Genomic DNA, 23,918 nt, shown 5'->3' on the forward strand with positions numbered 1-23,918 from the left:
TTTATTATTCTCAGAAATATATAACTATGAATAAAATTCACTTAGAAACCGATTGTCCATATGTTTATTATTGTAATATTAACAAATTATGAACCCACTAAGAACTATTTAATATGTAATTATCAGTCTCATATGAAACTATTTTTGCAGTGTAATTCTATATTATTGTATAATTTATTTTTATGGAATCTCCAACAACCTCCAACAGTAAATTATATATTGTATTAAAACCGATTAAGCTTTCCCATCAAACCTTGATATATGTAGGTCTCAGTAATTTACCAATAACGATCGACTGTAATTAATATCAACTTCATATTGTATTATTTATTGTGCGTACAACTTTAGAAGTTTAAATAAGAATTATAAGTGTAACATTCCTGTAGATTTTTGAATTATGTATATGTTAATGTAGAAATAAAATGCAATTTATGGTTAACCAATTATCATAATCTTAACAGCAATAATTTTAGTAGAATATTAGTCCACGTACAGCATCGACACTTAGGAAAGTAAGAGACCTCAATCTTTTAATAGAACTACTATTAAAAACCATCATTAAAGCTGGCAAACTATCGATTAATAGTATACCTAAATGGTGTTCCATCGTCGTTTCATTAATCCAAAAGTCGAATTAAGTGAATCGATATTGTTGGCTATTGTGGGTTAATTCACGAAAATATTTCATGACTCATTAATTTAATATAATTTTAATCCAGAATAATTTTCTTCTTTCCAGTTCCATAAGGTTCTGAATAAATAGTTTAGCGAATATATTATAATTTGTTTCTCATCTTCTTTCATATTCAAAACTATGTACCTATTGATGTTGATCCTGAAAAATATTTTTAATTCCTAATATATAACTTCTAATATAAATCGGTAATTCATTACGGCGTTAAACCAATTCAGAGAATGATCATTTCTCATAAACTATTTTTGGAATATTTAAATATCCATTACATCCCAATGATAACCCACAACTCAATTCCATTAATCCTACAGACTTAAATATTTGTTTATAAAATAGATAATATAGGATAGAGCAAAAGTTCCGCTACCATTTTGACGTTTGGCTCAGTTTCGCTTCAACCATTGTGTTGTGTAGACGTCCAAATTTTATTACGGATAAATCTACGCTACAAGAACGAGCAGAGATAGTGACAATATTTATTGAATGGTCAATATTTTAGTCAATGGTAGCGGGACTTTTGCCCTATGTTGTAGATAATAGAACAACTCTTAACATTTTTTATTTAAAAAAAATATTATTTATTAACGTGTAGCCGAGCGTTTTTTTGCAAAATGATTCAATGATTCTTTGATTTTGTTACTCGGTATTGTTAATATTTTTTGCAACAATAAACATTTTAAGTCGTTCTACTCTACAGTAACAGTTTCATTCGGTTTTAACAGCTCTAATACACTACACCTTTCTGATTCTTCATACATACAACAATAATTTATGGCTGCGAATACTTCCAGAGATTCCAGGCTTCCAGGGCGATGTGGATGGCTCTCCTAGATTACCAATAACTTATTGTACTTATGACAACTATTTTGATTCTGCAGATGATTCTTTGTTATTGCTATCAAAATTACAACTATTAAGTCGTTGAAACTTAAGCCGATAATATCGATATGATATACCATCACTATAAGTCTCTAAATGTGTAAGTCTCTAAATGGGCTAATTTAAATAACTCAATAATACAGGGAGGAAACTGTTGTTTTAGATACAGAAATGTCAAAACCGTCGAATGTAATAGTTGGATTATGAATTTAAAAGTTACTTACGTTGATACGCATATTTACCATGTATGTTATATCGCTGACCAAATTTTCATAGCACTTTATAATTATTTGGTATTCATATCAGCGTCATTGGGTACTTAGTTTGCGGTATTTTTATATTTATATATTATATTCATATTAAATTTAATGATGAAATTGTGGTTATATTATGCTTATGAATAGTTCATTATAAAAATTAAAGCAAATCATTAATTCTACTATTGGCGCTACTCTACTAATTTATTGAACAATGTAGGGATGTTATCCGCGGAGAAAACTATCGACATTTTAAAAACATATATGGAAATATATGCGAACGAAAACATCAGTTTTTATTTTTAACAATATCGATCTTTCCTCACCCCAACCCTACTCTTTCCATTTCTTCCAAGCAAAATTCATATATAAATTTTTAATTTTAAACTCAAAGTTCGATATTCTCCTTTACAACTATCGACGCTTTAAAAAATATATCGAAAAATATAGACCAAAATATATTGATATATATTTTTGTTTCGATATATCGTTATTTTTTTGGTATCTCTAGTATAATCTGCTATAACCTATATGTTAAGTTCATAAAATTCGATCTGCATTCCAGACAAATGTCGCCGACACTACTCGAGACCCTGGCGTCTCCTCTCAGCTGTAAAAGATAAATTCGAACTAGGTCAATACTAAATAAGCCTAAAAGACCTTATTCCACATTAACCTCCCTATAAATCATTTAACCAATATTTCAAATCTGCCCTATTGGAAATAAAATTGTGGATTCCAAATAAAAACTATTCAGCATCTTTCATTTTATTATGAAATGTTTTGTTATAAAATAAAACAAATAAAATAATATAAACCCTATTAAATATGTTTTTCAATAATATAATATGGAATAGTATATTAAAATAGCACATTGTACTTAAAAATATACACCAATTTTTCAACATTATTCTCTTTAAAATTTATTATGAATAAAAATTTTAAAAATTTGACAATTAAAATATATTTACTTTTATTGTGTCTATTGAAAATTATAGGTGTTGAAAATAAAATATATTAATTATAATGTTACTTCATATAATTTATTAAATAATCATTTATTTAAATCAAAAATACCAATTGTAAAAATGTAAATCAAATAGACGGAAGAAACATGCGAATTTTTTTTTCTTTAATGATAGTTACTTAATGAAACAATACGCATTTGGAAAAGTAATAGTCTATAGAATTTTCCTCGTCTTGGACGTTGAAAATTCGATGAAACAATCAATTTTTTTTTTAATATTGGGGAATATTGACACATTTCATCTCATGACATTGTTATAGAACTAAACTGGATACCAAAATAAGCTCGAAGCCATTTGTTCCAGTCTCTAGAAAACTTCTTTGTAGAGCTGGCTTCAAAGGAGGTTTGCCAAAATCATTTGGTTCACTTTTACGTTAAATACTGATATTGAACAATATAAAAATAAGTTATCTTAAAAAATGATATTTCATGTTGCCCAATCCATTATAACATAAAATTAACATTAATAATATATAAAGCATATTAATTTCATATAATGACAACAATATAATATAAAATATAGATTAATAAAATATTCTGGAATTAATTAAAAAAAATTATATTGCATATTATAATTGCATATTAACAAATATATATATATATATATATATATATATATATAATATATATATATATATATATATATATATATATATATATATATATATATATATATATATATATATATATATATATATATATATACATGACTCCTAAATAAATTCCATTTCCAGAGCATTTCAATAAAAAGACGATTTCATAAATGAAAATAATTTACTTAATTACACTGCTGTCAGATTCAGGCAAATTAAGGACAAAAATCATCCTAAACAAACCATGACGCTATTCAAAGCACCGTTTTATTACAACAACAAACTTTTCTGAGAGAAATTATATTAAAATTGCTCTTTAACCTTAGTAATTAGAATTTGTCAATTTCGCCGTTTCATTATGTTTACATAAAACGAATTCTAGTAAAGAAATTAGAACCATATATATATATATATATATATATATATATATATATATATATATATACAGACGCTAGTCATTATATGCTGAAATATACAAAAAAAGCAAGAGACGTGAAGAATACATGATTGAAGTAAAAATGGGAACTTCTGTCACATACAGTATAGACACCAGACAGAGCGCTTTCTGATTACCATTCTTCAGATCGATACAGCATTTTAGCTTAACTGGCGTACAGTTCTATATTGCTGAACATGTGCGAACATTAATTATCGCTACTATATGTTGTCAGAATAATGGGAGAAATTTATAGAAAACTATAGAAAATATTTTTGTATATATATATATATATGGTATTAATGTTAATCAATAAGTACTTTCTAAAATTAAAAAAAAATGGTTAAAATTATGAAAGCTTTAACCTAATTAGAGACTTAATACACAAAATATATAACTAAACCATATGTTCTATAAACTTCTATTTTTCATCTGGGTAATTATTGCTCCAAGCAGTCATATTAGCAGGTTTTCGAGCTCATTTTGAGTTCGATGTGTACTGGTAGGTTTCTACTTCATCAAATATTTAGGGAACAAACATTTTGTTCACGCAAAAAAGTTTTCTGTTGTATTTTTGCCCACTAGGGTTTATCTCGAGTGGACAACGACTACTCAAGATGGGCTCCAAACCAGGGTGCTCTGCATTAAGCCTACTAACTAACGAGTGTCCAAAGTGTCATCCCAAAAGACATCCAGTTTTACCCAGGGTGGTTCCTGGCTTGACTGAGATCACTTTCCTTGTCCGATTTTGTACTCTTGCCTTATTGACAATTGCAAACATAAATTTACCATCATGCCCGAAATTCCAATTCTGTTCGAACCCGCGAGTATACCAATAATAGCAGGACAAAAAAGTTTCGAACAATGACTTGACAAGCTTCTTCATACCCAAATGGAAATTAGTAGTTGATTGATTTTTTTCTCAAACTGATTAACTGTAAGATTAATTATTAACTTAATTGTCGTAATCGGTCCGTATGACCATTATCTCTATTTATATTTCGGGAATTGGCAACACTGTTGTTAGGTGAGCCCATCTGACGGTGCCATCGTAAAGTTCGACATTTTTTACGATTTTACTCAGAACATTTTATCGCACGGACGCACAAATATTTTATATTTAGTTGAAAGTTTCATCTATATAAAAAATCGAACTGAATCCTAAACATTTTCGTGCGATGATTTTTTCCGATTTTCGACGTGGATTATAACAAGAGTGTATTAGTCAACTTAATTTGACTTTTGGCTATGAAAATCTATAAAAACCATCGTGTATCGCTGGTTTAGTGAATTCAATCATGCTCGTAGTTCGCTGTCCGACGAGTTTCCTATCGTCCAAACTCAGCTATTGTCCCAGAAAACATCGATGCTGTGTGCGAAATTATTAAGCAAGATTATCATGTCACCTATTGTGAGATTGAGGTATCCCTAAGCAATAGTTCTACCAGCATATATGTGATTTTACATGAACACTTAGCTGTGCGAAAGTTATGTTCGCGTTGGATCCCACACAAATTAACCATCGCTCAAAGAAAGGCTCGTGTCATTCAATCAATTCAAAGAAATACGTTTATAAAATCGTGACAGATGACGAATCATGGAAATATTCGTATGAGCCCGAAAGTAAGTAGCAGTGGACTGTATGGGTGTTCAAAGATGAACCAAATCCAACAAAAGTTGTTCCCGCACGAAGCACTCCAAAGAAAATGCTGGCCTGTTTCTTCGGGAAAACTGGTCATTTTGCAACAGTGCCTCTAGAGGATCGTAGAACAGTAAATTCTGATTGGTACACAACCATTTGTTTGCCAGAAGTCTTTTGTGAAATAAGGAAAGCAAACAAGAGACGCCAGATTGTTCTTCATCATGACAATGCGAGCTCTCACATATCGACTCAAACAAGAGACTATGTGAACACTGAAAATATCGAATTGATGGGTCTTCCGCCGTACAGCCCCGATTTGGCACTCAATGACTTCTTTTTGTTGCCATCGTTTTAATAACTGAGACATTCAAAATCTTGTTTGACCAAAATAGTTAAAAGATTAAAAATACCATCTATATAGTTTGTCTGCTCAAACTCAAAGAGCCAATGCACGTTATCAAAACTTAGGACATCAGCACGTGACAAAGCTGCCGGATTAACTTAGAACTTTGGTTTACAACATATGGCGGCTTATAACCTCTGATTATTATCACCAATGTTTTGAAGAATTTCGTAGACATCTGGCAACCGGGTCAACCAGTACGAACACAAATTGAATTTTATAGACAGATTCGGTTACATGTTCAAACGTATCAGAGCATTCTATCTCTTTCTAACTAGGGTAAAATGAGAAAGAAAAATCCACTGCAAGTTTAAAGTAAATTTTATATTTTTACAAACTGCATTGGTAGTAAGTATATTTGACGTCATTTATGAGAATTTAAGAACTATAGGTCAAATATTTCACATACACAACAAAATTAACTAAAACAACTAAAAAAACTCAAACTTTAAAGCAAAACTACCGTATAATTTATTTATCAGCAAAAAAATTAGACACTAAAAGGACCGTGGTATCTTCGTTGATCCTAAAAGATCTCTGCCATTATCTTAACTGTCGCCGACGCGAGTGGGTCGAAATTTTTTATTTATGAAAATTGCCGCCATTAATAAAGAACGGAAATAGCGTGATGACTGAGACAAAGCCGTTCGTGATGTGTATTGGTTATGTTTTTGTGTCAGTTATTTTATAACATTTGTTTTGTTATCTTTTACAGTTTAATTGTGTTCATTATCATGAAACTTTTATGGTATGTAGTATTTAAACAGTTAATATTTCTAGTAACTTGTTTATATAACAAAATTCATAATTTTAATATAGCGCATTGAAGGAGAATTGTTTGCCGGCCTAAAAATTCAATAAATATATATACAAGATTTTTCCGCTCATGTATAAACATTTCTGCCGTTAATTCCATTTAATTTTTTGAGATCTACGAACAAACAGTATTCACTTAACTAGCATTTCATATAATTCTGAATTGAGCAATATCAATCTAGTCTATAAATTAGTGTTAAAAGATTTTCTTTAATTTGAAGCTTTTTTGTGAAAAATCACAATAAAGACACAATGTATTTTATTCAAAGTATTGTCCATTGAAAAACATCTTTTGAGACTATCCATGAATATCCGACCTATTTTTTGATATATTCATGAGAAGAATCTCAAGCTCTCCTTCGATAGGTCAAAACTAATATGTCCGAACAAGTGGCATGTTTCCAAATATGAAAACATACTTTTTGCAAACATGTGGCGAGCGTTTTCTTGCTGAGGCATGAGTTGTAGCCGGCAGCGATCCCCTTTCATGGTTTCATTGGGTTTTAGAGGCTAGTATACCAGACCAAACAGATCTTACCAAATACAGAATATTAGCTAGGAGTTATGGATATTCGGCTTTGCCGTTGATACTGATGCATGATCAGGTGGTTCCCATTATCTTGTTCGCTTTGTGTTATCGTACTGGATCCATTTTTCATCACTAATAATAATGCTACGCAAAAACATTACTGATTTTGCCGCTGAAACAGTATTTCACTTATGACTAAACGTGAAATGCATTTTGCAAGTTTATAATATATAAAGTTTTAAATTCCCATAGTCCGCATGTGATTGAAAATGGTTTCTTATTACGTCCTGCTCCTAACAATTCTGCATATTCTTCTTGCACCTTACATTCATCGTTATTGAACAGTACCTTCAAATTCTCGTCTTCAATTTTTTTTGTCTCTCCAGAATGCTGTTTGCCATCAATATCAAAATCAACACTTTTAAACGGCGAAACTAGTATTCATATGCCGAAGGTGATAAAGCATGGTTGACGAAAGCTTTACACAGTTCGATGACCTGCAGCCACTTTTTTCTTCAAATTGAGGTAAAAAAATAAACCTTCCAGCAAATGCGATTTACTCGCTGCGAGTTCAGCCATTTTCGACGCACTGAAAAATATGTTTATTCATACTTTAACGAAATGACACGTACTGAAAAGTGATTGTCAGTGAGGCTTCAACATGAAGTTGGTTACAAATGTAGCCATACGATTTAAGACACAGTAACCCTATCTGTCTCAAATCCTTTTAAATTAAATCAAATATTTAAAACCTGCATGTTTCTCAAATGTTCCTCCTCAGGGTATATGCAAGAACTGAAGTTGCTCTTATTCCTTTTGCTAATATATATGCTGAGAAAGGTGTTTTCGGGCAGAGCCTGGGTCAATTTGTAATCTGGATCTCTCCGAATGTAATCTTGTAATCTGGAAAGTAGCTGTTTCTCAACTTTTTCCTCATTTGGTAGCAGCAAACCCTTTACGTCGATTAATTTGTGCTTTTCAAAAACATAGTTAAGTTATGCACTGATAGTGATGAGTTATATTTTGTAGCGATGCATTTGGTCTACAATCTTATTCGAATTGTCGAAATATATCATCAAGATGTTTTGCCGTCGTTGGTTTGACTTTTAGAATTTAAAATCAACTATTGGTTCGCTGATGGAGACAGTACCCACTATGGCTGTTTTGCAAAATGTTCAAATTTTGTTGTCAGTCTATCCCTTTGATGATCTATATTAGGAAAGGAAAATGATCTGGGCCTTGGTGTCGTTCTCTTTATAGAAACTCTCCTTTGAATGGATTTACTTCCATATTCAGTTATACAGTTGATAATAATACAGTCTTGATATATTTATGCGGCGGCTGTTTTATTATGCCTCAATATTTAAAAAAAAACATCCAAACTGCTTGAATTCTGCTGCTTTATATCAAATCTTCTTAAAGAATGGAAGCATTTAATTTCGGATTTACAGTTGCAAAATTATCTTAAGAAAATAAAAATTTCAGTGATAGGCTTAATATAATATTAATAATTAAGTTTATTAAGCTATATTATAAATTTTTTTATATTTAAGAATCAAAAATCGACATATTATAAAAATAACAGCTAGAATTTATAGGGTTTTTAAATTACGAATCTTATTGAAATGTTATATGGTCATACTATTTTGAATATATAACTCTTTATTGAAATCTATGAAATTAATTTTTGAATATTAAATGAAAAGAAATCAAAGAAAAATTAAAAATTCAGACATTTTTTGAATAATTGCATTTTATACAAAAATTACTATGTACACAGAAATTATTGATCAACTGTCTATGATCATTAATTGCTTGACTTAAGTGAGAGAAATCATCGTGAGTGATTTCATAATACGAAAGCATACATTTCCTGAGTAGCACCGCATATTATATCAAGATATCTGAAAATAGACTGATTTATTTATACTATAAAATTATATGCCGCCCTAAGATGAAAAAATAGCAGCTAACCATTGACGAAATTTTGTATAAGACTTTTGTCTGTTTCTCATATTTTATAATAAATACAATTCTTTATAAAAAAATAAGACATCAACTTTATCTTTAATTTAATATTTTTTCTATATTTCATGGGTCTTGATATATATGAATTTATACATACTGTACATAACTTAAATTAACCTATTTTGCCTAATAACACCACCCAACAATAAAAATAAAAGCTTGCCTTTTCCTTTCCTTAAAAATGTTAGCTCTAAAATTAATGATATACAATAGACACATTATAATATATTTTTCGTCTATTAATAGCCATTGCTGATCTTTTTTACAACAATACGTCATTAATTTTGTTCAGTTGTCGTCCATAAAAATCCATATAACGGTTCCATTCAGTTTTAGCAGCTCTAATGTTTTAGCACACCCTGATGATCTTATATATACAGCAAGTCTTTACAGTCATAAATGCTTCTCCTGGACTAGCTCATAATTTTTGGCGCTTGGAATTATCGTAGATGATCAACTTCTTTTTGCCAGTCAGGATACACTACAGAAAATTGTTCTTTCTTACTATTCAAGTAATAATATAAAATGAAACGTAACATGTTAAAACGATTCAAGATGGCATTTCGTTCAATTCGTTTTCTCTAATTTTGGATATTTCTTATCGCGTCCAAAGTTCTGTAAATAGTTTATGTATCATCTGCTTGTTTGTTTGAAGTTTTAATTATACATTTTAAATCATTGAAAGCAAAACCAACAATTGGAATAAGATAGAACAGTATGGGTATGGGTTTCGGCCATCAAATTTAACAGCCGATTTAGGTTATATAATAATTATTTACGTTAATACTTCTCATTTTCATCAATATATATTGCTGATCAAAATATTTGCAAGTACATAGTAAATAAGCATTAATTATGTGTATTAAAACATTTAAAGTATGATTGTTTTGTTTTAATATCATATGTATCTATTCAAATATATAAATATCTACACATACTTATAATGTGTAATCGTATTTTCCATTTAAAACATATATAGACAGATTCTATGATTGAAATGTAAAAGCATCTAATAATTTAAAATAATTACATAAACTATATTTTAATAAATTTCAAGGCTTTATTAATCAGCTAATGTAAGTTATTTAGAAGTAAAAAAGTAAAATAAATTGCATATCTAAATTAGATGATATCTATCATAAGTAACAAAGATAAACTCACGAAAAGGCATTACGTTTCCCCATACTCCACATGCAATACATACGACTGACTCAGTTGCGTGTTAATCAAGTATATCAGCTTAGCTTAATATATAAGGTGAATCAGACAAGCGTTTATATTGGAGAACATTCGACAACTATATGGGAAGGCGAGATGACTAACTAGGCTTCGTAATATGGCTCAGAAATTAGTATACAGTGGGTTCGTAAATCCTTCTAATTAAAATCTTACATTGGCCATAAAAGGGTTTATTTTAGTTTGTTCAGGCTTTTATGATTTCCAAACTACTATGTAGGTTTAGTGGACAGACTTAGAATAAATTCATTGGTAAACAATTTAAATGTGACGTATTAATCGGATTTACTTTAACAAATAATGTAATACATTCCATTGTTTTCCAAATCGCAAACAGAGTTCGTGGTTAATTAAATTTTAGGCTTGATTATTAATTAATATTTAAAACAATGCAATGGTGTTAGACAGTTAAATAAATTATTGTTACGCGATTTATTGTTTCAATGCACTACTGTAAATAAATATGAAGCGTAAAATGTTGAAATACCGCGGAAATATTTTTTAAAGCATATATATATATATATATATATATATATTTGTTAACTAACTAATTTTCTAAATTATCAGCCGCTAAAGTAACCAGGATTCTTATTGAAATTTTGGGTGGTCATGTATTTCCTAAAGCAACATGAGAAAATTTAATTGAAATATGGCTATTACTAGCATGATCAATGTTATATAAGAGGTTTGAATTTGTTATAAACATCAGGAATTAATCAACAACAAAAATATCGAATGTCATATGAGTTAAAAAGGAAATGGATTTGATATTGAGATAAACCAAAATTATTTTTAACGCGAAAGCGGCTTATATACCCCATGAAATCAATTCATAGTTCGAAACGGTTAAATAGGCACTGTGTAGTATTGGCCAGATAGGTTTCGATTATTATCTTACCTCATTATTAACAGGGTATGATCAAGCTGGACTTTAGGGAATCATTATTTAACATACGTATAATATTAATACTACCTTAATTAATAAATTACTGATTTATTTATTGAGTTAACATGTATGTCAAATACTACCATTTGAAATGTTAGCTTCAATATACGGAATATATAATATATATATATATATATATATATATATATATATATATAATATATATAATATATATAATATATATAATATAATATATATATATATATATATATATATATATATATATATATAATATATATAATATATATAATATATATAATATAATATATATATATATATATATATATATTATATATTCCGTATATATATATACATATATATATATATATATATATATATATATATATATATATATATATATATATATATATTAAAATAAAAAAATACATTTGAAAAATTGGATTTCAGATTAGAGTCGCGTTTATTAACTAAACCTAGCCAGTGTTTCTCAGTCATTACATATTCCGTTTTCAGAGCGGATGAGGGCAAAAATCTAACTTTATTGCATTTAAAACTGTGATCATTATCCATGCAGTTTTCAGCCTAAGCTGACTGAACTGATTTATTCATATATCAAACATCATTTTCTAATTCATATACTTTCCATAAATCACCAAATTAGAAAGCAATATTATTAAATGCGAACTACCACATACAAAAAGGATTATACCACAATTCACGAGGTGTCAAGCGCATGGGCATACAAAAACTTATTGTCCCAAATCATTTAGATGTGTAAAATGTGCAGGAGAACACAAAGCAGGAGATTGTACTCGTAAAGTTTGCGATGATAAAGTGAAATGTGTTAACTGTAACGGAAATCATCCAGCGAACTACAAGGACTACGCAGTTCACAAACAACTACAGCAGAAACTATATCCTACCTTAAGAGAAAAAAGGCATCAACAGCAACAAAAACAATCCACACCTACCAGCCTACTCACCAGACCAAGTCAACCAGACATAACTTATGCCCAAATGGTTGAAAATGGTTCAACACAAAAGCGAGAAACCACATCACAACCTATTACTGAAACTAGCAGCAACATCTCTAGATAAGAAAACATGATGGCCAAACTAATGTATCAAATGAGTACGATGCTTCGTCTACTCACAACCGTCGTCAGCAAACTCGCCTAACGCCTGAAACCATTCGCTACAAAATCTCCGTCTTAAATTCCAATGGGCTCCAACAACATGCCAAGGAACTAAAAATGTACGTAACTGAACAAAATATTGACGTTATGATGGTTATCGAACATTATTTGAAAATTCCCAAATATAAACTTTATCATACAAATCATCCTGATGTTAAAGCACATGGAGGTATAGCCATAATCATTCGAGATGATATAAAGCATTTCGAAAACGAAAAGTTCCGCAAAGATTATCTGCAAGCCACCAGTATAACCATAGAGGAAGTCCATGGACTATTAACAATGTCTGCGATTTATTGCCCACCCAAACATAACAACAAAGCGTAACACTTTCAGGAATTCTTCAATACGCTAGGTAATAGATTTATAGCCGGAGGAAACTACAATGCAAAACATTTAATGTGGGGTTCAAGAATAATAACTTCAAAAGGTAGAGAACTGCTAGAAGCAATAAAGACAGATAATTTACAACATATCTCTACTATTGAACCAACATATTGTCCTTCAGTCAGAAATAAAATACCAGATACTATAGATTTCTGTATTAGAAATAATATTGATACAAAAAAGTGTGATGCAGAATCATGTTTCGACCTTTCTTCTGATCATTCACTAATAATAGTAACACTTTTTTCAAAAATTATAATCAAAGATAAACCCCCTTCTCTGTGCAATAATAGAACTAACTGGCCCTTGTTTAGAGAAAACTTAGACCGAAACATCTCTCTAAACTTACCGCTACAAACTGAAATTGACATAGAAATAGCAGCAGTAAACATTACAAAAAATATCCAGGAGGCAGCATATTCCATTACTCCTAACAGTGAAACATTTCCAAGAAAAAATACACATATATATAGCGAAGAACTGAAGAGAATAAAAAAACATTAATGGGGCAATAAAAGAGCTGAAAGAACTAATCCAAAATGAAAAAAAAACAAGGCATTCAAGAATACCTAGAGAATTTGACACCAACTGAGGCTACATATACGTTGTGGAAAGGAACAAAAAAGCTTAAGAGACCCCAGCAGCATAACCCACCTATTAAGACAAGCGAAAATAATTGGTCTAGAAGCAATAAAAAGAAGACCGAGAGTTTCTCAAAACACTTTAAAAATGTTTTTAAACCTTTCCAGTCTCAGCTACATAAAGATGACGAAAATAATATTACTAGCTTTCTAGATTCGCCATTTCAAATGGACTCACCGCAAGAGAAAATAACGATCAAAAAAGCTAAACAAACAATAATGAGAGAGATTAATATTAAAAAGCTCCTGGTTATGACTTAATTACTGGTAAAATTTTAAAACAATTATCAGAAAAGGGTATGAAACTATTAACATTTAAATTAAATGCTATGCTACGAATTAATTACTTCTGGAATAAATCTGAATACAGATCTGATATAGATCAATAAATCTGGAAAGTAGCTAAAATAATAATGATTCTTAAACCAGGAATAATACCAGAAGATGTGTCCCCCTACCGCCCTATAAGTTTATTACCGATAATTTAGTTTTCGAGATTTTTAATTTAGGTTTTCGAGAAACTATACATAAAGAACTTAAATTATATAACAGAAAAAAGAAAAATGATTCCAGAACATCAGTTTGGGTTTCGCAATAAGCATGGGATTATAGAACAAGTGCATAGACTTGTAAACAAAATAAACACTGACCTAAATACCAAAAGGTATTGTTCGGCAGCTTTTCTAGATATATCTTAGGCTTTTGACAAAGTGTGGCATACGGGCTTACAGGTTTAACCAAAGAAACTTTCTGCATGCCATGTATAATAATATATATTATATATGTATAATAGAAATACTTATTGCCTATAGGCAGATTGTGGAAAATTACACAGAGTAAATATATATATATATATATATATATATATATATATATATATATATATATATATATATACATATATAATTTCCAATCCTCCCGGTTGTTTCACACATTCACAGGAGACATTGACAAAGTGTGGCATATGGGCTTGCAGGTTAAACCAAAGAAACTTCTCCCTCATCCAGGCTATCAGTTACTAAAATCATATCTCACTCATAGACAATTTATTGTAAATCAAGGCGATGAACATACCGAGTTAAACCCCATATATTCAGTTCCACCAGGTAGTGTACTAGGTCCGGTACTGTATCTTCTGTATACGGCCGATCTGCCCACCACAAAAATAACTACTGTGGCAACATACGCAGATGACACAGCATCTCATGAAGCTCCGGTCACAGCATCAATATACCTACAAACCCACCTGGATCAAATACAATTATGGTTGAAGACATAGCGCATTAAAGCTAATGAAATAAAATCAATCCATGTAACGTTTACCATGCAAAGAAGAACATGTCCACATGTGAATATCAATCATCGTCAACTCCCCCCAAGCAGAGCATGTTAAATATCTTGATATGCACTTAGATCGACGCATAACCTGGAAGAAGCACATACTCTCTAAACGAAAACAACTTCGACTAAAATTATATCAAATGTATTGGCTCATTGGGCGCAAATCCAAGTTATCATTAGATAACAAGTTATTGCTGTATGAGTCTATACTCAAGCCTATCTGGCCATATGGAATCCAACTATGGTGTACCGTTAGAAAATCTAATATATCCATCATTAAACGGTTCCAAAATAAGGTGTTGCGTTCCATTGTTGATGCTCCGTACTATATTTCAAATAAAGTGATACAACGCGATATTCCTCTTGAACCTATAACGAGTATAATTCAACGTGTTTGTGTGAAGTACTTCGAAAGAGCGTCAGTGCATCCCAACATACTCGCTAACCAGCTAAATAAGCGAGGAGCACTATCAAGTGAAGTGCGTAGACTAAAACGTTTAACACCACCTGAACTGATTACTGGACATATATAGACTTTAGAATAAGCTTTAGAATAAGACTAATTAATTAAGATAATATTTTATACAGGAGATCACTTAATGAAGTGAAGAAAGACTTATTAAAGAAATACAAGAAATATAAGAAATACTTATTGCCTATAGGAAGATTGTGGAAAATTACAGAGTAAATATATATATATATATATATATATATATATATATACTTTCCATCCTCCCGGTTGTTTCACACATTCACACATTCACAGGAGACCTTGCACGCACCTGCTATCTGTATCGCAAACCTTTTAGGTTCCAATGCAGTCCACAATTCTTTATATATATATATATATATATATATATATATATATATATATATATATATATATATATATGTATGTATGTGTGTATGTATATCACCGATATTTTATTTAACATATTTTCACTTTCATATCTTATCACAAGTCAGATGCGAATATGGAGTTAAAAGTAACTATAATCCCTTACCAAAATTTACCCCGTCAACTGCAAACAATGGCTTACCTGTGGTGTCATCTTATCGATTCATTTTATTTGTTGATAAATTGCCTAATTTGGTTGTTTTAAAGAAAATATTCTTTTTTTAAGTTTTTAATATATTCTGAAAACAATATATATTTTTAAATGGGACAAGAAATAAATCAAATTAATTCTAATTTTCAACTTACAAATCAATTTTGTTTCTATTTCAGACACCCAAATACATCTTGTATGAAAAACCTTTGAAGAAATAACATGGTTTACCTTCCGCTTATTCTCGGCTTCTCTCTGGTTGCATTTGGTTATTCTCAAGATTTGGAGTTGCAAACATCGATTAGCACTGATTATAAAGGTAAGCATTGTATAACTTTACATAATCTAAATTGTATGTCTTTATAAATGATAAAGTATCCATTAAAGATATTCATTGTTATAAAATTTAAGATAAGACCACTAGTGCTAATTTTAAAATATGAAAATATATACTTAAAGAAAAAATCTATTAACGAAGTAGTAGAACATAAAAAGTTGGTGTTGGAAAGTAGCTGATAACATAAGAAAAGAGATTCTCTAAGGAGTTTCATTAGATTATTATCGAGAAGCTTTATTCTACGTTTGAAAGAAATTATGTTAAGCTGGCTTTTACTAGATATTTGAACAGAGTCATAAAATTAAAAATAATGATCTTAATAGTATTTTAGAAAACAAGACAAGGATTTTTTGTTATTATTTTATTATTACATTGATACTATCGTTCATTGTTAATAAATCTAGGTATATAACTAAGAGGACCCATCGGACCTATCTCAGTCTCTGGTGAAATAATGTTTATACATGTCACTGATATATTTTTTATTATATGCACCTCACTAAACAACACTACACAAGATCAGTTGGTTTGATTCATTTGAGTCTGTGTCCTGTTCTGATGGTATCCAAAAGCTGCAATACTTCATTATTCTCATGAGAATGGAATCTTTTCTGATGCCCCCTTGCAATTCTCCTGATTTTTTGACTGACTTTGGGTATCTGAAGGTCTCGATGTAGATAATTAGTCCTATAGTATTTGGGTGCGCCTACAATACCTCTCAGGACTTTGTTCTGAAAAATGTTATTTTGTTTATGTTACTCTTTGCAGAACATCCCCATAATTGAACTATGTATGTCCATATAGAAAGGTATAGGTTTCAGTATTTGCTTATATAATAGCAATTTATTATGTACTGATAATTGTGATGTTCTTCCAATTAGCCAGTACATTCTCCTATATTTCAAATCCAGTTCTTTTCTTTTCTTTTTTATATATTCCTTCCAGTGAAGTTTTTCATCAAGATTCATTCCGAGATATTTAGCGTTGTTGGTATATGAAATGATATATAATGAATAGTATTATTTGTTAATGGTGTTAATGGTTTGTAGATGTTATTGGTGCTTGTACGGTCTGATTGTAAGTGAACTTCACATGCACAGATTTAAGTTAATTAACTTTCGTTAATTTTTATTTTCCAAACTTGTGTTCTATCATTTATATTGTCACTTGCCTGTTGTAATTTTCGTGAGACTTCTTCACTATTGTGTCCGACAGCTGTAATCGCAGTATCATCAGCAAATGTACCCATCGTAATATTCTCCATTTGTGGTATATCATAAGTGTAGAGTAGATAAAGCATTGGCCCCAGTATACTTTCTTGTGGTACACCTGATTTAGCTTTTTTTTTGTTCTGGCCTAAAAACCAGGCGGTGGAATGCATGACGCATACCTGATCGCGGAGACTTGCCCTGGAGTGACAAGTTGGACCGGGTTATGTGGGACTGCCTCTGGGCTAACCAATACACTAAACCGAAACCGCCTCACAGTTGACCCCTGTGGATCACTACTGCTACTGCATTAAATTTGGGGATATGGCACCCGCTGATCGGGCAGCCGTTATTGGGCACGAGGGCCCGGCGATTCTATTGATTCGCGAACCTGAGTTAACACACAACTGGGTACTGTTGTATGGGGGCAAAAGTTATGACTGTAGCGACGGATGAGGTCGTTTCAGCCTGGAAAAGGCTGAGCTGAGTTGTTGTTTGTGGAATGATTGAGATATGAAGTGCTTGATTTCTGGAGTGTCAGTTTTCCTATGAATTTGATTATTTCTGACAAACCATGGAGCGTTTAATATTCTCCTGAGGAGCTTATTTTGGAAAACTTGAAGCCGTTTGACCTGGTTAGGTGTAACAAACTTGAAGTAGACATTAGATCCGTAGAGGAGTACGGACCGAATTAACATCTTGTAAAATAAGCATTTGATGGAGATGGGAAGTCTGCTAGAAGGGCAGATCAGAGAAGATAGCAGGTTTGCTATCCCCGAACCTTCTTGGATTGCTTTCTGGATTTGGGAATGCCAACCGAACCGCCGGTCGAAGTGAAGACCTAGGTACGTGACGTTATCCAGCCATGGAATTATTGCGGTGTCGATCTTAAGTTGCGAGACGCGCAGAGCGTAACGCTTCTTATGGAAAATGATGGCCTGGGTTTTCAGGGGGTTGATTTGCAACCTCCAGAATTTGAACCACTTGACCGCATGATCGAGCTGCTTCTGTAAACGTTCATGAATTGTAACTTCGAACCTGGCGGCTGTGAAGAAAGCAGTGTCGTCAGCGTAAAAGGCGACGTCAATATGCTCTTTTCTCGGCATATCTGAAATAAAGAGGTTAAATAAGGCTGGGGCCAGCGGGGAACCTTGAGGTACGCCAGCCTCGATTTGTTTACGACTGGAAAGTGATGCCCTGATCTTGACCTGGAAAGATCTGTCCGAGAGATAGGACTTGATGAGAGCGGTTAGGTCTTCTGGGAGGCCTAGCCGCACGCACTTTGCGAACAATCCGTCGTGCCAGACCTTGTCGAAGGCTTTGGTTAGGTCCAGAAGAACTGCTCCAAGCTTTTTACGTTAGTCAAGAGCATGATGGATGTGTGCAGCCAGACGGGAAGCTTGATGGACGGATGAGTGGTGAGCGCGAAAGCCGAATTGTTCATCTGGAATGATGTTGTTTTCCTTTGTGAAAGAGTTGAGAGCGTAGAGTATTGCCCTCTCGGCAAGCTTCGAAATGGCGCTGAGAAGGCTGATAGGCCTGTAATCAGATGGAGATGATTTTGCTCCTTTCTTGGGTATAACCGCTATATGTGCGTGTTTCCAAGACGCCGGGAAGTGTTGCAGTCTCATGATGGAGTTAATGATGTTTGCCAGTTCTGTGAGCTGCTTATGCGGGAGCTTTTTTAACTGGGTAATCGATATTCCATCGAAACCTGGAGATTTTTTGGTTTGAAGTTTGCCGATCATAGTCTGTAGAGACTTTGGAGACACAAAATGGTTGAGAAGAAAGGCGGGGGTTACTGGTCTTTTGACGGAATTGGATTCGTTGATGACAGTGTCAATGTCTTTAGTTTTAGTGTTCTGTGCGGGTGGGAGGCATTTCATTTGAGCTTCGTAGGTCTCTGCAAGGAGCTCGACTTTTCCTTGGTCAGTGACTGCGAAATTTCCTGTAACCGCTGACTTCAGGGGAGGGATGACATTGTGCGTGTTCCCCACGAGGCATTTGGAGACACGCCAGAAGGAAGGGGGGCCATCCAGCCTTTGGTCCGCGAGAAATGAGTTCCATTTCATTGCTCGCAAAGTCGAGACGGCCGCCCTTACCCTCTTGCATGCTCTGTTCGCCTCCCTTTTGACTGCAGCATCAAGGGTGAATCGAGCTAATCTGCATAAACCGTTTTTGATGCGAATTTCACGTTTAAGAGAAGCGGGAAGGTTGTTTTTCCACGGCTGGGGTTGTGATGAAATTTTGACTGTGGAAGATTCGTGAGCAGACTGAATATCGCGAGTTAGCTTGAGTACGGCTTCCTCGAGGTGTTCTGGTGTGTTAATTTTCGGAATTGGATCGGATTTCAGGACAAGAGATTGGTAGTTTTTCCAGTCGGTTTTTTTCCTGAATCTTGTTAGTGGGACTTGAGTGGTGGCGCAGTTTCTGAGTTTGAGAAAGACCGGACGATGATCAGAGTCTAGTTCGTCAAGGACTCGAACTTCGGAATCGCGATTTACGTCTTGAAGAATAAAGAAATCAAGGATTCTTGCTGCGCCTTGAGAGACTGTACTAGAGTGATGGGTGGGTTCATCTGGCAAGGCAAGACCGTAGCCCAGATCTGCACTTAGAGCTACGATGGCGTTACCTGCGGGATTCGCTCTGGAACACCCCCAGGTGGGGTGGTGGGCGTTGAAGTCGCCACCTATTATTTTCGGAAATTTTCCTTCTACGAGTGATCGGTATTCGGCATAGTTGAATGCAGAAGATTTCCTGTACAGGGATGTGATCACGAAGGGACGTTCTTGGATATCGATTTTAATGGAGGTTGTTTCGAAGTTGTTTACTGATAACGATGGAAGGAGCTCGTGTTTGACTCCTTTTCTGACGAGAATGGCGGTTCCACCGCCTCGACCCGGAGTTCTATCGTTTCTGTAGACAAAAAAGTGTTCGAAAGAGAGACGATGCGAAGGTTTCAGGAAAGTTTCCTGGATGAGCACGATGTCGACGTTATAGAATGTCATGACGTCTTCCAATTCCGCTTGCTTTCCGCGTAAGCTATTTGCATTCCATGTCATCAGTATAAGAGATTTCGGAACAGCCATTTCGAAGAGTTAAAGGCTGCTGAAAGTTATCGAGACAGGTAAGTGTTGCCGCTTAGGCGGCGACATTTGGAAAAAGACGAGCAAGTTGGTGAGCCAGGGCGATCACTTGTAGGAAAGCCTGCGGGTCAGTAAACGCCTGCATTGTGGAGTTAAGGTCCGGTGTATTGGTTGGAGCAGGAGTTTGAGTTGGAGCAGGCTGGGTAGCGCTGGCTAATTTTTGGGCTAGCTTCCTGCCACCTTGGTTACTCCATGCAGAACCTTGTGGACGTCTGGTTTCGGTCGGAATTTTTGGTTTTCTTGGATCAGGACGGCAGCTGCAACCGCTGAAGTTTGCGGTATGAATTTCACCGCAGTTGCTGCACTTTGGAGGTGCTTCTGGGATTTTAGTACAGGATCTAGTGTCGTGATGCCCGGCACATTTGACGCACCGTAGGGGGGCTCGGCAATATGAGCTGGAGTGCCCGAAAAGCTGGCAGTTGAAGCACTGCACTGGCTGGCCGTTTCTCCTCTGGACCTCGATCTTCACTGTGATGACGCCGAGTTTGGTCATATATATGATCTGTCGCTCTTCGCGAGGGACAACTACCTGAACAATTGGTAGTTCTATCCCGGATTTTAATTTCCATCTTTGCACAAATTTGGGATGGAAGCCTTGATCAAAGAGAAGTTCACGTACTTCTTCAATGCAGAGTGATTCTGGGATGTTTTTTATTATTACCCGGAATGCTCTCTCCTCCGGATGACAGAAGCAATGGTAAGGGTAATTCCTTTCCTCGAGCAGGGTAGTGAGTTTACGGTAATTGTCGCTTGTGGCGACGAATAAGAAAATGCCCTCCTTTTTGTTTGGTCCTCTTTTTTGTTTTGGTAACATTTTCTGTTTCTGTGTTTATGAACAAGGACTTCACAAACCTTATCGAAGGCTTGTGCTACATGTAAGAATATAGCTGAGCATACTTTTTGACTCTCGTAGGCTTTTTCAATCAATTCTGTTATTCTGTAGACCTGGTCAATTGTTGAATGCTTATTAATAAACCCAAACTGATGTGTTGGTATCAGGTTTTTCCCTTTCTATGATCGGTTTTATTATTTTCAACAGGAGTTTTTCAAAAACCTTAGATATTACTGACAGCAGTGATATAGGTCTATAGGCTTTTATTTTATTTGGTGACTTCCCAAACAAAGAATGATCTAGACTTCTGGATTCGATTTTTGTCTGAAGAACTAAATAAAGAGTAGATTATTACATGTAATATTTTAAAAATTTTTCTTTGAAATTTCACTTCGTATAAACAGAATATTTTTCAATTTATAAGCTCTAAGTTTTTGCTTTGTGTTAGATGTGTTATAAAAAAAAACAATATTTACCTATTAGGCCAGAAAATATTAATAGTGTACGTGCTTTTATAAAGCAAGTTCGTCATATAACATATCTTTTGTCTTTTTTATTTAATTTTCCATAAGACATTGCATGATCATTTGGCCATAAAAATCAAAAATATTTGCTCGTGAGAGATTCCGCATAATCTGTCAAATACCCATTTCAATCGGGGTAACGAAATGTTTAAAAAAATGCGTTCCATATTCACCAAATTGTAACATCTACACAGGTTACGAATCATGGATATTTGTTTATAGGTTCCAAAATAATCAAAATTAGTGTATATGGGTATTTCAAGAGGAACTAGATCCTAACGGAATTTGTTCCTGGAAAAAGCACATCGAAGCAAATGGTTGCACATTTTGGAAGTATTTTAATCGATGTAAAAAAAAATTACAGGAATATCGACCCAAACTCATGGTAAAGTGCATTGTCTTCATAAATAATATTTAAAAAAATAATTAAAATTCATAATTTTTTTCATTATTAGGCAAAACTCCATCATCAAAATAGAAATTAGCCTCGTTCGAAATTATTATATTATGACAGAAATGATCGCAAACATTTTAACAAATATTTTTCAATCTTTTAGAACGCCTTTTAAGTACATAACAATCAATTTCTTAAAGTAACCGTGATGTTGACATCGCTCATTTATGCTGACTTAGTATATTATTGTTGTACGGGGATTGGATATTGGATTTACATGCTAACACGGCCATCCTGCAAATTGGGGCGTCCTCGGACCATATCTCAAAAAAGAAAAATTTGCTTAGATCAATTATTATTAATAATCGCACTGAAATATCTGAAATGAAATAAGTTTAAAAATCAAATGTTATCAATAATAATACAAGTGCTGGAAAATCTGAAAAGAAATTTGAATAAAATCAGTTCTGTTGATATTAACAGCAGCATAGGAAGTGACAAATCTTAAAGAAAATTATGTTATAGTGAATAAGCAGAATTTTTTCATTGTATTTGCAAAATAATTTCTATAATGGGTGCACCCGCTCTTTTAAATATATACATTCAAATTTTTATTTTATTTTTTTGATTATTTAATTATTTTTTCTTTTTTTGATTACACATCCCATCATGTCATGACTTCATGTCCACCAGAGGTACTGCCTTTCACATAATTTAACTAGCGGTCCTCCCGCCCTGGAAGTTTTAACAGAGGTACTCCCTCTCAACATTTTTTTACCAGCGGTGCTGCCGCTCTGTAACTGCCACCAGAGATACTGCCTCTCACACAATTTAACTAGCGCTCCTCCTGCCCTGGAAGTTTCAACACAGGTACTCCCCCTCAACATTTTTTTACCAGCGGTGCTGCCGCTCTGAAACTTCCACCAGAGCTACTGCCTCTCATACAATTTAACTAGCGGTCCTCCCAGCCTGGAAATTTCAGCAGAGGTACTTCCTCTCAATATTTTTTTTACCAGTGGTACTGTCGCTCTGAAACTTCCACCAGAGGCCTCCCTTTTTTTTTATTTGGGAAATACATACTGATGTATAAATCCCGTACATCATGGCTCTGATTGTGCATCAGCAAGCACAACAGAATGGTAGCAATAAACCAATTAGCAAATTAAGACTATACCAAGCATATCCAATGTATGATGCAATAAATAATAAAAATAATTTAATTTATGATATTATTCAAAATTTATTTTGAATTAAATTTGATAAACAATTTAATTATTGTTAATATTTTATTTTATAATGCGTCCAAGTTAAATTTAAAAATTTTTTTTTTAATTTTATATAAAACCAATGATTATTTAGCGATACCAGTGGTGACATTTTCTACCGATACTGACCGGTCAATATAGAAATGATAAA

The 23,918-nt window shown here is 33.1% G+C and overlaps 1 protein-coding gene across 3 annotated transcripts in view; it reads left to right on the forward strand.

Moving 5' to 3' along the window:
- LOC143193904 (uncharacterized protein CG3556) overlaps window positions 1-23,918 on the forward strand; it is a 50,970-nt gene that overhangs the window by 4,728 nt on the left and 22,324 nt on the right. For 2 of the 3 annotated variants that reach the window (XM_076400344.1, XM_076400346.1), the window contains exons 1-2: window positions 6,542-6,679; window positions 16,241-16,380. In XM_076400344.1, the coding sequence (XP_076256459.1) occupies window positions 16,284-16,380 (97 nt within the window). In that variant the 5' untranslated portion in view covers window positions 6,542-6,679; window positions 16,241-16,283. Of the gene's footprint in view, window positions 1-6,541; window positions 6,680-16,240; window positions 16,381-23,918 lie in introns of those variants that run through there. The other variant, XM_076400345.1, reaches the window with a different exon arrangement.

Source organism: Rhynchophorus ferrugineus, unplaced genomic scaffold (genome assembly GCF_030347505.1).
Source record: "Rhynchophorus ferrugineus isolate W39M unplaced genomic scaffold, kcgeb_rfMv2 rfM3, whole genome shotgun sequence".
Classification (NCBI taxonomy): Eukaryota; Metazoa; Arthropoda; class Insecta; order Coleoptera; family Curculionidae; genus Rhynchophorus; species Rhynchophorus ferrugineus.